Source organism: Clytia hemisphaerica, unplaced genomic scaffold, assembly GCF_902728285.1.
Source record: "Clytia hemisphaerica strain Z4C2 unplaced genomic scaffold, Clytia hemisphaerica genome assembly, whole genome shotgun sequence".
NCBI classification, from domain to species: domain Eukaryota; kingdom Metazoa; phylum Cnidaria; class Hydrozoa; order Leptothecata; family Clytiidae; genus Clytia; species Clytia hemisphaerica.
Window position 1 is genome coordinate 1627287 of NW_027104166.1, and position 18316 is coordinate 1645602.

General features: G+C 35.5%; 1 protein-coding gene across 1 annotated transcript; it reads right to left on the bottom strand.

Moving 5' to 3' along the window:
• Positions 1–1259: 1259 nt before the first annotated feature.
• LOC136814268 (TOG array regulator of axonemal microtubules protein 1-like) lies at positions 1260–11306 on the bottom strand. The gene is made up of 11 exons (XM_067070788.1): positions 8894–11306; positions 7338–7617; positions 6655–6791; positions 6240–6301; positions 4967–5976; positions 4663–4759; positions 4190–4324; positions 3721–3910; positions 3296–3444; positions 2703–2973; positions 1260–2562 (listed from the first exon to the last, which is right to left on the bottom strand). The coding sequence occupies exons 1-11, from the start codon at positions 10550–10552 to the stop codon at positions 2464–2466; spliced, it is 4089 nt and encodes a 1362-aa protein (XP_066926889.1). The 5' UTR covers positions 10553–11306; the 3' UTR covers positions 1260–2463.
• Between the last annotated feature and the right edge of the window lie 7010 nt (positions 11307–18316).

The window sequence follows — 18316 nt, forward strand, 5'->3', positions numbered from 1 at the left end:
GGCTTGTGGTGCGATGCTAATTTCTTTAACTTCTCTACATATTTTATGATGATGGAGAAAACTTGTACCATAATAGTGGTTTCTGGTTTGCTAAAATCTTGTGTATTGCCTTTTGGTGATGTAGGAATATTTTTTTTGACTTTTATTGTTCCTCTTGTTCAAATTTCTCTTCTAGTAGTGCTGATTATGGTGCAAACTGTTGATTTAGCTGATCAAGGTCAGACAGTGTAATCGCTCTGGTGCTGCTTTGTGCTCTGAGTCAAATTTTTCATAACATAGTATTTCAGAATGAAAATTATGAATGGAATAAGAAACCACAATCGAACTCGTGATCCTCAGCAATGAATTAAATTATTTATCACAAATTTTGGAAATAAAATACTCATAAAAGATTAATTTCATATCTTACCATTTCCCTGTGAATATTTGACTAAAAAAATTTTAATTCACCTTTTTATAGAAACAGAATCTAATCAAAAATGAACTAGTAAAATCAACTCGAGACTAGAATCTCTACTGACAACATCAACACATAAAGAAAATCTCAAAATAATTTGAAAACAATTTTTCACATGACTTGAAATATTTGAATAATTCAGACTCTTATGAATATTTCAGATACTTTCAATCCATCATTTAGTGTTTTCAGTGACAGATTACTTCATCACATTTCGTTTACAAGACGCATAGCTGGGAGGTTTCTATAAAATATCGTCTCCATTTTAGTGATTTGATTCAAGCATTACTCGATGACGTCAAAAAGTCGTCATGTGCAAAAAGTTCCTCGATAGTTATAACTTCTGCCTGTTGCGAGATAATTTTGTTGCACAAAAATTGAATAATTTACTAACCAAATCTCAGCCTCAGCTTTTAGACAATACTAGTGCAAAGATAATACTGATTTTAAGATAGAGCATCAGACTTAAAGTTTTGAGACAAGAAAACACTCCAGGCTAAACAAAAAAATTTCTGGTTCTTAAAAAAAAGCTGCGCTTCAAACAGTAACAATTCAAAGTATCCGTTTCAAGTACTTTGAGTGATTGGTGAAATTGACAAAAAAATCAGTGTCATATTATTATATTATTATTTTCATTTTACCAAGAGCACCATATTATATTTATACAACTAAAAAAGGCACTTAACACTAAACCCCTAAAACAAAATCAACATTGTATGAACCAAAGTCTACCAGAGAAATTACAATGTTATCAATAACTAAATTGTTTTTTAACAGCTTTAAAAAAAGTGTTATCGTAGTTTTTGACTTTGATTCATAAAATGTAAATTTAAAATAAAAATTATTAAATGCAAAACCGTAGACTCCTTTGAAATAGAGCAAAAACTCTCGATTTTAACAACAATTTATTCGGCATGTTACCCATGGTAGGACTAAAAATTCAAAAGAGCCTACTAATTTTGATAATAAAATTAAACACTATTATAATAATATAATGGAAACAAAAATTGATACAAAAAGATTAAGTTATTATTCATATAAAAAAGAATAAGTTCACATAATTACAGATTATTCTTACTTTTGATTTAAGATTTAAAAAAAATTAAAGTAACTCATTCAGCGTTCATTTTATATATACAATAAACAATAATAAAACAAAGGATGACAAAAATGAAAAAAGAAATATAATCATTTTTAGTCAAATAAAGTCCACACAACAGTATTAGGAAATAAAAGTAAATAAATTGTATAATATGCATAGTCATTTCATTTTTATTGGCATTACCCCCTGAATACTTAAATATATCGTTCTGGGAATCACCAAGACTCGCTACTAAGTTCAGAATTTAGTTCGTATAAAAACCCTTCTTGCTTGGAAACCATTAGTTTCCTTCTATTGGCAACAATCGACGCTTGTGAACACACAAAAGTTGTTTTTTGTTTACTTTTTGATTATGTGCCTTAGAATCCAGACCAATACTAAGAGCAATATCTAACCATTTCATTTTAGCGTGAAAAAAGAAAACTTATAAAAGGCATTATTTAGATTCACAACTACAAGTTTCGTTCAAGCAAGAGAGGACCAGACGTTGTAAATGATTTCAAATGTTTTCGTTATGGATGTCAATAGCAAACCTTTCATTATCACAGAGAAATCAAAGTCATAGTTTTTGAGTTTTCTTTTAATTTTCTTTTATCAGTATGACAAGTGATTTTCATTTCATTTTACTGATAGATCGACCAGCGACTCTATTCTTCTTTGCATCTTTTCATTCCATTCCAATTATCCATTCAGTCATCGATTTACCTTTTCATCTATTGTCTTCCAATGATAAAGCCAACTTGAAATGTTCTGCCATACATTTCATATAGAATTGACTTTACCACTGTCGTCTGTTCTTACTAACATTCCTTACAACGTGTTTGTAATGGATAACCAATCTAATCTTCCATCTCTTGTCACCTGATAACACGATTTCCAAGTTACTCCTCACCATCACACCGCACTATCGCTTACGCGAGCGCGTGGTGGAGGGGGAGTTATGAGGTGCTGAGCCCCGCATTGATCGACGAAGTGTGGCTGATCCACTAGCTGGCTCTAAACCCTGAAATAAAAGAAAAATCATAGTCATGAATTTCAAATTTAATGAAATTTTTGCTGAGTGATTATGAGTTCAAAGAAGGCATGAGACGCGAGGAGAAAGAAAGAAATTCAACCAAACTACAAAAAAAATGGCTCACTTACTCTAAGTTTTAAGTTTTCAATGATATCATGGACAGCTTTGAAATTAGCTGGTTTCAATTGTCTCTTCAGAGTATCCATCAGCTCTGGGTATTCCAATAGCTGCAACATGATACGACGGCCATGATATCGAGATTCCGGATGCTGGTCTTGAGCTAGTTTAGCTGCAGCCATCAAATTACCTCTTTGCGAGCAGAATTTGGCGTACCCGATGCGTTCGCTGATGTCAGCGAGTGCTTTGGATGATATCTTCCGGACATGTCCGTTCAAATGTCTACAAAAAAAGGGAAACATTTAAAATATCTTATAGAACGATTATGATGGGTGATGAAGCAACCACACTTGCGCGATATATAATGCAACACAGATGAAGATTTAAGCATTCATTAAGTACATTGGATAATTAATGTACTTAGAGGAGAATTCCAAGTACACAAGTATACTTTTAGTAAAGAAATTCTGACGAAAAGAAATTTCGGTGAATTTGGTGAATTGCCAGAAAATTGATCACATGCACTGAAAATTCTTCCCGCTAAACATAGATATTTTGACCATCTCCCAAAATGTTTTCTTTCAAAAAGATGATTAAAACTTACGCAACACCACAAGAGACGAGGGCGGGCATTGCTTTGTAAGGGTTGACATTCTCCACCAACAACTCGATAGCTTGTTCAGTATCTGATTTGATGAACTGATTTGTATCGCCAGCCTTTGGTAACACTGTCTTCAAAATCGCCTCCAAATCCTGAAACAAAATCGAAAGATAGTAAGCTAAGGAATTTATCTGTCCAAAAAAATAAAAAGATTTCCCTGGGTACTAGACGTTTAATTAAGTAAAATCAACGCTTCAAGTATTAATATAAAATCACGAATTTCAGGCATGAACTAAGGAATCTATGTGGCACTAGGTCTACGAGGCTGGCATGAAACCGATAAACTTCACTCGATCAGAAGGTGAGCCTGGATTGCCGATTCTATTGACCAGATACAATAATACCACAAGGAAAGACGAAGTGCTTACTGGTTCACAAGTCCTTGGTGCGTGTACAAATGCTTGTCCGATGCAATTCAACGCTTTTCGTGTGATTTGAGAGCGTAAATTTTTGACTTGGTTTAGAATGGCAGTGACGACAGCATGACCTTCACAAAGATCGTCGCCTTCCTTCTTCAAAAGCTCCAATGTCATATCAAGTCCATCAATCTTCGACTCCCTATGAACAGAAACAATCAATTTACTTGTTTTTATTTAAAAGCAAATGTTCCAGACATACCTAAATCTTATGAACAAAACCTATTTCCCCTTTTAGCTGCCTGTAAAATATATTTTAAGGAACATGCCTGAAAATGATGATCAATGCAATAACAACTAGAAAGCAGAAACCGGAAAGATTTTTCCAGTTAGTCAGTACATTCCTTAGATAATTTACTAAAGATTAATTTCAAAAGAGCTTGAAAACACGAGTTCGAAAAGGAGGCGAAGAATCCCTTACCATTCTTCGGGACTTGAATTGAGCATTCCTAATGCTATGGTAACTGCCTCAAACGGCTTCATGTTTTGAAGATCAGTTTTATTAGCCTCGATTAAGTTCTCTTTGTCTTCTGCTTGTTGACGAGGTGAGGTTTTTCTGGAAGACAAAATTTATCGTTAATTAAATATATTTCACGATATAGAAGAAAATTTGGTTCTTTCTTTTGTTAAAAGATTCTGTGTAAGCAAATGGTAGGAGACACGTTAAATGATGTCCTTTGAAAAATGTAGATGGTTTGATAATGAAACAAGCTAGATGCTGAATGGGCCTACCTGATGATGAAAGTTAGTTAGCAATGCAAGGAGAAAAAAGAAAAAAAATCAGTCAGAAAATATAGCGTTTAGCAAAAATGCATAACATTTGAACACTTGAACCACCTTAAATATGCTTAATAATGTCCTTAAAATGAGAATAAAGAAACAGAATTAGTTTACCTATTCGTTTTACGTTTCAGTTTTGGAGAAGTTCCAAACTTTGGTTGAACTTTCTGTACTTTCTGTACTTTCGGCTTATGACCTTCGATTTGTAAACCTGAAAACAAGGATTGAGTTGATAATAAATAGAGTCAAATCCAATGATGCTAAAGCTGTATTACCGAAAAAGACGTTGTACGCTTGGATAAAAACAGCCTTTCGTTGATTCGAATAAAAACTTGTCTTGAAAATAAAGGTAAGATTCAAAATATAAATGACAATTAGTTAAAGTCATTCATAGAAAATTATAGAGGCAAAAACATACCATCCACACCATCAAGAGAACCAGGAGATTCAGCGCTCGCTTCACCCCAATGTTGATGTTTGGCTGGCTTGATGGCACGTTCATCACCATTTATTTGAGAAGGCTGTTCGTGAGGAGAATGGTTGCCGTTACGGTTCCCCCAATATTGCTGTTTGGCTGGCTTAATAGGGCGATCATCTGGATTTCCAGTCAGTCGATCGGATAAGGGCGAGAGGGGCGATTTGATGAACTCGTTGGCGTTACCACCTTGATACGGGCGTTGAGGTGAAGTGGGTGATGGCGAAGACGTGAAAGAATTATTATGACGTAATTTTGATGATTTCTTCGCGAAAGGCGGTTCTTGAAAATGTTGCTTGGAATGTCTTTCTATGACTTGGTCACTGTGATTATTATTCAATTCCAAATGAAGTTTATGCGGAAATGTTCCATTTGAACCGGAAGAGGGGCCATTCCGGTGTTTATTAGCGGAAAGACGTTGTTGCTCTTCTTTGAGCTTTCGCAGTTTTTCCTGCGCCGATTTTGCAAGTTTTGGAGTTCCGGGTTGATTTTGTTGATTTTCTTTAGAGCTTGCTATATTATTTTCATGTGGCACGTAACCACTGGGACCGGCGAAAAAATCACGGCTATACGCTATATCATCATTACGTTGATGTTCTTCACCGTTCCGGAGATACGAACCACGTTGTACGTCGTCTGCATACCGTCTGTCGATACTATTACGGCGACGTGTTTGACGACGTGTTTCATCCTTATTATTACTATTACGGCGATCATAAGATTGGTCTTCCGCATAGTTTGAACCAGTACCGTTTTGTAAATGTACCTTGTTTAGAGGGTGTGTTTCGGGAGACGATTTACTTAGTGGTTTGAGACGAGTTAAATTTGAGAGTTCCGCCATTCGTGGAGAGGAGCGCGCGTTACCGGAGGGCGTTCGGTGTATTGTGGCACGGCGCATTGGGAACGGCGGGTTTTGGCTTGGTGAATTGGTAGGACTTGTTGCCTCAGATATTCTGGAATGAAATTTCAAAATAAAAATAAAGTGCCTCTAGGATTTATAAATTTGTTACATGACTTAAAACTCAGTGATTCCAGTTGTTCCGCCTACCACACTTACTACAAAGCTTACCATCATTTTTTAGCATTGAGGCAGGCTGAGTGTCAGAAATGTTAACGTTTGTATAAGAAAAAACAAATAGTTGTCGCATTTAAATTGATTTCGTCCAACTTAGAAAATCTTTCTACTTTAAAGAAAAGTGCAAGATGAAATACTTACAAGTGACTCAAGCCACCTTTCATTTTCGGTAGAGTGTGTGCCAGATTCGCATTATTCAAATTCTACGGAAGAAAGTTATTATTAAAAATTCTATAAAAAATTAATAAATTCTAAACATTTCTGTTAGAATCAGTCTAGAGCTATAACTACTAATTAACATCAGTCTTTATCTATTAAAAAAGCTCCTACCGTCAAAAGTTTCACGTAGTAGAAATACTTAGTAAAAATTTATTTACTTTTGGAGCACTTTTTTCACTGTAAAGGTCAATGCTTGTACTGTACAAATTTGCCCAGACAATGTCTAAAAACTTCTTTTCATTAAAACAACATTGTAAAGTAGATTGCTTGAGGTACTGAGAGGTACATTATTGACAAATAACTTTAATAAATTTTCTAAAAAGAGAACACAACTTACAACTAAATCTTTGTTACTCCTAAGAGCATTCATATCATCTGATGATGTTTTACGATCGGTGAGCGCGCGATCTTTACGTTTCTTCGATGCTGATCGAGCCAGCGTTGGTTTGACCGGAATTGGGCTGGTCTTGGCTTCTGGAACGACAAGAGCAGGAAACATACCGTTAAATTTATGCGACGCAAACTTAAATTTATACAATTCCATGTTGGCGGCGTGTTGTGGGGTACACCCACTTGTAGAGATGCGAGAAGAATTCCTTTTGGAGGAATTCGGGAAGTCGTTGTACTGCATAGACATACTGAATCACTGACACTGCATTATCTTCAAAATAATAGTGATGCGACAAAAAAATTGAAAATTTCGAGAATTTTAAAACAAGAATTTTATATTTTTGTTTGACGTGAAAGATATATTTGACGTCACATTACTTCAAGCTAATAACAGAGCTAAAAGTAAAGGAATCCCTCGCCTTCAGGCTAGCATGTACTGTTGCTGGTTGGAGAGATGGTGTAGGCTACCTTTGGGTTTACTCAGCCCGGCTTTTATCAAAAACTTTTTGGCAAGAAAGACATGAAATCTAAAGGCAATCAGTTTTTTCTTGTTGTGAGGCTTAATCTAGGTTAAGAGGTTCATAACAAAAATATCGTACTTGTACTCAAGTAAATCCCGCGATTTCTTACCCGTAAACGAATCATCTAAACTATCATCTTCTAGCGGCGACAAAATATCTTCCTTGGATGAGCTTCTATCGCCCAAGTTCAATTCCATATTGACCGTGTGGACGTCTGCTCTCAAACCCGCCTCCTTTAATTTCTTCATTTTGTTTTTGTAAAGTTCGAAATACGAAACTGGCATATTGGAGCCGTTAGCAGGGACCCGTTTCTCGTTTGCGGGGTCCGACACCCATGAATCACAGATGACAGGTGACGGTTCTTCGGGTGAACGACTTTGACTTAAACCCTGAAAAATAAAATCGAATTTTTCATGGTTAAATTCTGAATGAGCTTGTTATGAACTAAGACTCTAGCTTTTGACAACGTCCATTGTAGTCTAAATCGCAAACCTCTAAAGATATACTTCATATAAGAAACCTTCTTTCGCTAGAGGATGAGCAGGAGCCTAATCTTTTTGTATATATCGATATCAACGGCATATTTATTGTCTCGTTTTGGGCTTTTCACTTTAAATCTTCTGATTAATAAATTTTCCTTTGCTAAAAACAAAAACATTGCTCTATATTCTCACTTTAAACAAACAGACGAAGCCTTATACTTTCTTAATATTATCAACTCTATTATGAAGCTTTACCTTCATTTTTCTTTGAAAGAGATTTTAACACTGGATTGAAAATTGATAATAACCAAGGCGAATCGTCAAAACCGATATATTAAAACTTTTCATACTCTGCAGTATTAATAGAGACATCAGTTACAATAAAATGATTCAGGTTTTTCACTAGCAAAAATTAAAACACTTTCAACGTCTAGACTTTTTATCCCATCATCTTCCAAGTAGAGTTTTAAGTCGGGGTTTAGAAGATCGAAAACAAAACATCAAAAACATCGAAATTTGAAGATGAAAACATCAGTAAGGAACTCAACAAACTAGGGAAATAGAATATCCAAACAAACACAAGGAAAGCTGATGATTTTTAGCAAAATATAAGTTGTGTAGATAACAATGTATCTCAAAAGGTGGAGAAAAAAATGTCGCTGGTTAAGCTCAGAGCGATCCTTTTAAAGTTGAAACAGCTCCAGTAATTTGACACTTTAAATAAAGTGTCGTAAACGAACTGCTGAGAATATAACTTTCAAAGGTCATTTCGAGGTCCTATGACCCTGAACCTAAACGGATGTCGTGAACCATTTCAACTGAGTAAATTGTTGTATATTGTGCACGAATACGCACGGAAATTATTCCTTGTCGTCTATACCGTATTTCCCCTGTTATAAGCACCGCCCTCTAATGAATGTAATTTAAAATAAGGAACTAGGACTTTAATCAGAACTTTTAAGATGAGCCTAGCAGGGTTTTAATTTGAAATTATTTTTTAAATTATATTTTTAGAATTTTTGAAAAGAGCTCTACCATCTAAAGAACACTACACCTCCAATCTTGAAAATTTGGAGGGGACTGCGGTGCTTATATGAGGAAATAGAGTATATAATGTTAGCATTCTTCCAAACACAACCGGGTTACAATAAAAGAATGAAATGAAGAAAGAAATTAATCTTACCCCAGCACGAACAGGAGCACTGGCAGCGTTCTTTCTCGTCGATAATTTTTGATTCTCTTGCCATGGAAGTTTATTGCGACCAGCGCTTAAAATTCTCCTATCACAACTCTCACTATAGTCAGACATTTCGGACCGGGAACTTTCATATCCGGATACACTCATGCCCGATATAATCCATGCTACGTCGGGTTTTAACTGTCCATCTGTAGATTTACTTGTAGGTAATTTCACAGCATACTGCACAAGTTCATTTTCGTTGATTTTTGGTAACATCTTACGACCGAGCCTTGACTGAACAGCCAGTAACAGACCTTCAGCATTTTTGTTCTTTCGCTCTAAGATATCCACCGCTGACACTAAAGGACTTAGATTTCCAGGACCAAGTTGTTGAGCCAAAATTGCAAAACATTCTAGACTAGCATGTCGCACACGTTTCCGATTGTCTAGAAGTGTGAACGCGATGTCATCTGGTAGCAAAACTAGATTAAATTCCGAACTTGGGAAACTTAACAAGGCAGCAATAATCATATTAAGAATCTCTTCGCGAACTCGTGAGCTCTTGTTCTTTAAGATCGGGAAAATGGATTTCAAAAATACCATCGGGGAAAGTGAATGCATAAGTGATAGAGCTATCCTGAGGTTGATTTTCCGCATAATTAACTTCCCATCACTGAGTTTCTTTAACAATATCTGAATGATAAGATCCATGTGGACTTTGACTTGTTCGCTTGTCCTGATAATGATTTGATGCAAGATATTCATAGAAACTAAAGCAACATTGAAATTAGCATCATCAACTAACAGAGATATATAATCAAGAATCCTTCGACAGAAATAGAGCAAAGAATTATTATCCATAGTTTGGCTGACAAATGTAAACAAATCATTAATAGCATCAGAACGTGTCTGCCATGATTTTTCTGAATCTAGATTGTTTAGAATTTCATTGGGTATAATATCTGCCATTTGATTGGAGGTTTGTTTCTGTGATCCCTCCCATGTATAAGTTGGGTTTTGAACAACTGCGCGATACAAGTTTGAAAGTGATGGATCAAGCTGATCTAGAATAATATCAAATTCATTCTCTCCGATAATATTACGTAAATGCTCTAGACATAAAGTAACTGGTAAAATTGATTCTCCATTCCCAATAAGATTCAAACAGTTTATAATACTAATGACTAAACGATCAAGCTGAGATGCAGCAAATCCAGTACTCATAAGCGCCGGAATAGAAACTAAAACTTCGTTCCTAACAGCTTTCAAGTCTGTGTTTATTCCATGATCAATCAAATGTTGCAATCCATGGGAAATATCTTTGGTGTGACGATAATAAACATGTAATACTTGGAGCACTGATTTCTTGACATTGAGTTGATGGTGAAGTAAATTTTGTAATAACTGTGGAAAAAGTAAACCAATATTTGTGTCTAGGTCATCACCACGATAACTTGGTATTAACTCACATAATAGGTCCATGGCGAGTTTCCGATTATCAGGAATTTGATCACATAGGACCTGGCTGAGAACATCAACTAAGTTAAATATATCATCTTCAAAATTCTGGCCATCCTGTATCAACTTACGGACAGCTTGTAAATAGATAGTGTGTTGAGTAGACACATCAGATATTTCACCATTGATTGACCGGTCCTTCATTATGAGTCAAGTTGGCTTTAAAGAAAAACCAGTTTTTGATGATGTCCAAAGCATTTCAGAATCATTTTTACTTTTAAAGTACTGTGGTGGGTGACCTGGTTGGCTTTATTAATCCCTGTAATAAACAAAATAACATTTCATCAAAATATTGAAATACCCACATACTCTTAAGTCAAGGAAACCTTGTCAAACAAGATCTTTTGACTAGGTTCCATCAAAAACTATGATCAAGTAAGATAAGATATAAAAAAAGCATGAGGATCTCCTCTGAGTAGTAAACTTAATTAAATCGCATCTTCTTCCTGAAAAGCAATAACAAATTTATCAAGCAAAGTAAAAATCATCCCACCAGTTAACTGATTTCCTCCCAATCTAAAAACAGTTTTAATTACCTAGCTAAAAAAATAATTGATAAAACAAGACAGAGGGTACAGACACAGGGTACTGACCCATAGCCAGGTGGTGGTGTTTATTTTTGAATTTCAAAAAAGTTAGTACCCGGTACTACTTTGGGGGTGAGGTGTGTATTTTTCACTCTTCAAGCAAGTACAGGACACCATTTGGGTACTTTTTCACAGAATCTAGCTGTTTTTCAATAAAACAAGCAACATGCTGAATGGAGCTAGCTGATGATGAAACTTAGATAGCAATAAGGAGAAAAACAATCATTAAGAAAATATAGCGGTTAGCGAAAATGCATTAAATTTCATCATTGATTGTTGATGGGGGGGGGGAGGGGGTTTAGGAAAAAAAGAAATAGAAAGTTCCGGTTGCAAAATTGCAAAAGTTTTCTTGACGATTGAATGGTGCTTGATGGTGGCATTGTTATCAATAATTTTTTTAAGTGAAAAAACAAAGAAATATATGGAAAAAGCCCAATTCAAATCTGCAAGAACGGCGATTTCCGGCATACTTTCGGCATTTTCGGCCGGAAAAACATGATTCTCAAAAATCCGAATCAGCCACACTTAGGGCATTGCTGATACACATCTTTGTGCAAAAATCGGGAAAAACGATTAATGAAATCTCGACAAAATGGCAACAAACCGGTTTTGACGGCATATTATCGACCCAAAAAGATTTCGTAACTCAAAAATGCGAAGTTAAAAAATTATAAGAAAACACCTATTTTGGTACTTCTTTCATTTATTTATCATCTATTGCTTTGTCAACTTGCCACTTCGCTATTTTATTCATTCGTTTATCTATTGCTTTATCAACTCACTCCTTGCTACTTTATTCACTCGTTTATCTATTGCTTTATCAACTTGCCACTTTGCAACTTTATTCACTTGTTTATCTATTGCTTTATCTACTCACCACTTCGCTACTTTATTTATTCGCTTTTGTTTTGCTTTGCTCAACTCGCTACTTTGCTACTTTATTCATTCGTTTATCTATTGCTTTATCTACTCGCCACTTCGCTACTTTATTCATTCGTTTATCTATTGCTTTATCTACTCGCCACTTCACAACTTCATTCATTCGTACTTATCTATTGCTTTTTTATCAACTCGCTACTTCGCAACTTTATTCATTCGTTTATCTATTGCTTTATCAACTCGCTTATTTCAAAACTTTCTTCATTCGCTTATTTATTGCTTTATAAACTCACAACGTTACTTATCGCTTTATCTACTGCTTTACTTGCTACTTCAAACTTCACTATTCTTGCTTTGTCTATATGCACTTCTTCATTTTACTTTCTTTTCTCAACTCGGATATTTCGCATTTCTTCATTCACGTCTTATCTATTGCTTATATTTCAGCTTACAAATTTACAAGTTTTTGCTTTGTCTATAATTTCTTACTTCAAGTCTTACTTCGCTTTTCTCGAGAAATACATTGAAGATATTTTCGCATTGTCTTCTAAACAACATCGCAAAATAATGAAAATGCTACGAAAACTGTGAAAAAAATTCGTCTGCGGCGCTCCTTTTTTACCCCGCTTCGCTTGAAAAAATAGCGAAGCTCCTAAAATTTATAATTCGAACCCTGTAGTACCCTGCCTCTGTACCCCCCCCCTGAACAAGAGTGAATTTATACAAAAGATTCGATCATGTATCAGAAAATTTGCAATCTACTCCAAGTTTAATAAAAAAAGGCTGGCATCTATATATAATGCAGGTTATGCTATGGGATTTTATGATTTAAAATCTATCCAATCAAATTTCAGCATCGTTGGTGATGTCATTGTGCAGGGGGGGGTACCAAGTTGTGGTACTGGACCAGTGCGGAAAAGTTGTACTTTCTTGTTTTTTGAAATTTATCTGAGACCACCACCACTTAGTACCCTGGTACTAAGTTGAATTTACCCAAAATAGGTATACCACCCGTTAGTACCCGATACAATCTTGATATCACCATTGAGAAATGACACACCACCCTTAAGTACCCTGTACTAAGTTGATTTTTCCCCTCAAAATAGGTATACCACCCTTTAATTCTTAGTAATGGCACTTTCTGGTACGCCTACTTTAAATTTTCTAAAAAACTTCCTTTTTTTTAACTTCATTTTTTATGCAAATTTCAAACTCATTTTAGGCCAAATGACGAGAGGCTATCTTACAATTCCTGCATTACTAAAAATAGACAAAAAGAACGACAAATTTCATAAATAACGACAAAAATTTCATATTTTGCCATCCACAACCCCGACCGAAAGTGACTGTACCACCCCTTCCTTATCACGGGAAATAACTACTTGTGGTCTAAAAGAACGACAAACTACGCATGCGTGTTATTAATGCAGGAATTGTCAGTCGAACCCACTGTGACGTAGGCTTTTAAACAAGTATGGCTGATTTCTGTACTGAATGGGAGTTATTTGATGTAGAAGTGTCATTTTATAAGCGATTTATGACCAAAATGAGGGGGAAACCACCACTTCTTCATCAAATAACTCCCGTTCAGTACAGAAATCGGACATACTCGCTTAAAAGTCTTTTACATAGTTTTTCAAGAGCTTTCAGATTCTATAATTGGTTTTGGCCTAAAATGAGTTTAAAATTTCCATAAAAAATGAGCTCTTGGGTTTTACCCTAGGTTTTCAATAAATGGGTCCAGAAATAAGGGCTACCCTTAAAATTTTTCTGGGCCGCCCTTGTAATATCAATCCACAGGGTATTAGGCATGTCTCTTCCAAATTTGCACGATAATTACACCAATCAGGGAAAAACAGGGAAAAACAAAAAACAAAAGTTTAATAAACATTAAACGTAATAAACATCCTAATAAAATGGTAAGAAATAATAATATAGACTGCTTATAATAAGAAATTTTTTGTGATTTTTCAGGATTTTGAGTATGATACCTCATATTTGGTATTGAGACCACCATTTAGTCCCTTGATACAAAGTTGCAAAAATATTTTTTTCAATTAGGACCACCACCAGTACTTAGTACCGATTTCTAAAATACTAACTTGACCAATAAATTTTGCACATAGTCATTATCAATCATGTTACACAATTACCTCACTACCAAATGGTCCAGAATGGTTGCCCATTCATGCCATATAAAAACAGTGGTATAATGAAAACTAAACTGAACAAAGGTAGCAAGCAAATAATAAAAACAAGTTGATTAATAAACACCATAAATAAATTATACCTGCTAAAAAGGCAAGATTAGATTTTAGTTGATGTTGCGAAAAACAAAAGATGTTATGCGTTTTAGAGTCAATGGACCTACCTGCTTATTAGATTCAGATAAAAATAGAACTAGAAAAAAAATATAATAATGTCCAGCACAAGCAAAATAGCATAATGAGAAGGAAAAATCAAATAAAAAGCATGTCACTCATCACTTAATGGTTAGAAAAAAGGTGATAGGAAAAAACAATACTGTTGTCCGCAAGCAAATTAGGAATTGGAAATGTGCTTTGTTTGATCTACGATCTCCAAGTTCGCTAAGATAGATCTTAGCGAACAAAAACTACTAGCAGTGGTAGATTTTTCAGAAGCTCATGATTTTGGCTTGAAACTAGCTTGAAAAAAGTCATTTCCTTGTTTTCACACACAACGATTGGAGAACTGTAGAGTGTAGAATTGCTTATCTTAAAGTTTTGAATGTGCTTTTTTTTATCTATGGTTTAATTTGAGAACTATTTTACACAACTCTAGTTTCCAAAGCCAGTGGCTGACCAATTTTAATCACAAACTACACCCAAAACAATGTACAAATAAAGGTTACTAGGACCTCTTAGTATGGAATGAATATATAGATAAAAACAATTTTTCTTGAGCTAAGGTGCTAGGTATCCCTAGTTTGGCAGATTGTATTTAAAGAACAACAAGAAAACGCACCAGACTTACAAAACCACCAGACGCAAATGTCCAGTGTGTCAATCAAGAAAACTTTTTCTGGTGTTGAAACTTCCTTTTTTCGCACACGATGCAACTGACGAACTGGAAAGTTCAATGCTGAAAATTATTATCAAACTATGCATGTCGGACAAAACTGTTTGGTGTTTATCCAGTATATTACAATACCCAAAATTTTGACACTGGAATTTTTTCTTAGCGTTTTATTGTGCACCCGATGCACCAGACTAATTTATGACCTTTCCAGTGTTTGGATTGTCCGTGGTAAAAAGTTTCTCATTTGACATTTCGCATCTCCAGACGGTGTCAATCGAACAAGTTCGAACAATTGCTATTCAATTGTCGAACCCAATCAAATCTCAGACAAATCTCAATTGTGTTTGTTAAGTTTGATTGCAATTAATTCAGCTTGGTAAATACCATGTGTTTTGCTTTTGATACAAATAAGCTCTTGCATTCTTTTTACGCCCCCTGAAAGCTGACAATTAGGCTAGGCTAGACTTACCTCTTTTCTCTTTTCTATTCCAACAATAAAATGCTTACATAGTTGACACATAATACACATTGACAGGAGTATTCCCCATGCAATTTTTATATCAAAATCTGCAATAAAAACAAAAGTGGTCTCTACTTCTCAGTTGCTTCCGTAATTCACTCCATCGGAAAGTCTCTTTTAAATTTCAACCAATGAGATTGCTGTGTATGATGACGGCATCATGTTCGCCGATCCGAGGAGTCTTCATAAACCCGCCTACCTAATTTATAGTTTGGGAAATCCCCAAGATTGGCAAACAATAATTTTTTCTCTTTGACCTTTATTTGTTTCTTTTGCTGATTTCTTGCGCCATTGATGAAATTTCTTGAAATGGAAACACATGGTTTTACCAAGCTGTAAATCAGCCTAACCCTTTACAGCTTTGGCGATTGCCAATAAGCCATCAGAAAATAGGATAAGAGCGAGCACAAAAGTACTGTACATACGAGAGCAAACAAGGAAGCGAGTGAATATAATTGAATCAATTGAGTGTGATCTACATTATCAAATACGACCAAACGTAATCGAAGCAGTTGAATGGCAAATCCTGGGTAATATTCGATATTACGTACCGTAACTTGGTCTAAATACGACACCCCTCCTCTAATTGTTCCAACACCCTTTTCATCAGCTGAAATTTATAGAAAGGTTGAAACTGTTTTTCTTCGCTTAGTGGTCAGAGAAGAATAATCCTTTTTTAATAAGTGATTCAAGCTTTCATATTATTCCTTTCTCTAAAGAAGGGTGACGGAATTAGACAAGGGATGTTGATATTGGACCAACTTACAGTAATCAAATTATTATTCTTATACATAATTATTCAATTGGGTTTGATTGTGTTCAATTGATTTGGCGTTCGATTTGTTTGATTGACGCTGTCTGGGAATCTTTTGCTCCTTTAAAGTCCAGTGCGTGTTGGCAGGGTTGTTTTTTCACCTGACGTGATTTTCAAGCAGTGTCAAGAATTTATCTGTAATGTATAACAGCACTGCACAAAAATATTGGACAGTTTAGTGCGTCTTTGGCAGGGTCAATTTCAAAGATAAGTAAAAAATAGTGCGAAAATTTCAAAACAAATGAACTATGCAGTCTATCATTTTTGTTTTGATTTAACTTTGTATTTTAATGACCAACCATTTCATTTATTTGAGGGCTAAGCATGTTAGCCTCCACATGCAAGTTATCCAATCTCATTCACGGTAGCTAGCTGCTAAATTACAATAAAAAAAAACATTCAGTTAGGGAAACCATCCAGAATCCTGCCATTCTATAAGCCAGCAAAAACTAAATGACACTTGTAAACTTAAGTTTCTTACCATTTTCCATCGAAAACAATCAAAAACATTACTACTTCCCAAAGCCGGAGACCAGAGCAAATGATCTTCCTTGATGACGGCGCCCTTTTGGATCTATTGTTAACTCATTTAAAATGGTGGACAGAGTTGCGGAATGATAAAGGGACCCGCCGCTTCGAGGGTGGTAACGCCAAAACGATGTGATCAGCCAACTGAAGGCGAGTTTGTTGCCGCCGCGCGAGTTACGTCATGCACTCCACCGTAGTGAAAGTGCAAACGACATTTCACAATTATAAGAATATCTTATGTGCTTAATTCTATTTGACTTTGAGAGCTTCATTGAAGATGAAGAAGTAGAAAGATAGAAAATGCGCTAGTTAATTTTGTTTAACCAGACGATCTCAATCGAACGGAATCGACGATCGAACCAGTCGAACCAAATCGAACGCAATTGACCGATTGAAATTCGATTGTCGAACGCAATCGAATCTCAATTGAATATTACCGCAGTTTTCAGATTCGATTGATATTCGATTGCGTTTGATTGATGTTCGATTGCGTTTGATTGCGTTCGATCGTCGATTCATTGACCCCTGGATTGTTCATCGCATAATTTCTACGGGAAATTGAAAGTAATTTCATTTGGCTTGTGACAGTTAGTCACACTAGGAAATCTAGCTTTCAGAAAAAACAACATCAGTCATCTACAGGATGTATTTGCACAACAAGGATGAGAGTTACCTGAATCACGTTCGCAAGATAATTAATTAAAACTTGAACGTTTGAAACAAAATAAAACATGCAGCAGTCAAAATCAACCAACCAAAATTTGTTATTCAACTCCCAAGACAGCGCTTCGATTTTTAAGGCCTGGTTTATACGCTACAGTAAAAATAATTCCGCATATGTAAATGGGTCATTATTTGAGGTCCGGCAAAATTTCCGGGAAACAGCCTATCCGGTGGTGCGCGGATGTAGGTGGGTTGCGCTTCCCCCGTAGATCTTTTTCTTGGGAAGTTGATCTTCAAATTAGTTTTCAAGGTTGGCTTGGCTCAAATTTTTTCATCTATGGCTCAAATTTTAGGTAATTTCTCAAAGTTTTTGAAAATGTTAATTTCATTAAAAAGCGCCGGGTTATTTTTTCATGAATCCCTTTAGAAGTTTTGCGCCGCATTTTTTTGCTTGAGAGTCAAGTAAACGATATAGCGCTTTCGCAGCATTAATCTTTGATATGCATTTTGGCGGGACGCTAGTGTGACTAACTGTGTGATATTTGAGAGCTTGGATGTTCGACAATCGAATTTCAATCGGTCGATTGCGTTCGATTTGGTTCGACTGGTTAGATCGTCGATTCTGTTTGATTGAGATTGTGTGGTTTTGTTTAAATAGGTGTGTTTTATCATTGTTGAAAGATGGAGAAATTTCTACCAACGACGCAGAGATTTTTTACAGCCAATTAAAGGCAAAGTCTGCTTATACTTACTGTGTTTCTATATCGTCTAGGCAAAAAAATGGTAAAAATAGACGCAAACATAATTTTATTATGAGTGCAGTTATGATTTTTTTGATTGCAGCCGCGTACAGCTACAACAGCATCAGGAACTCGCCA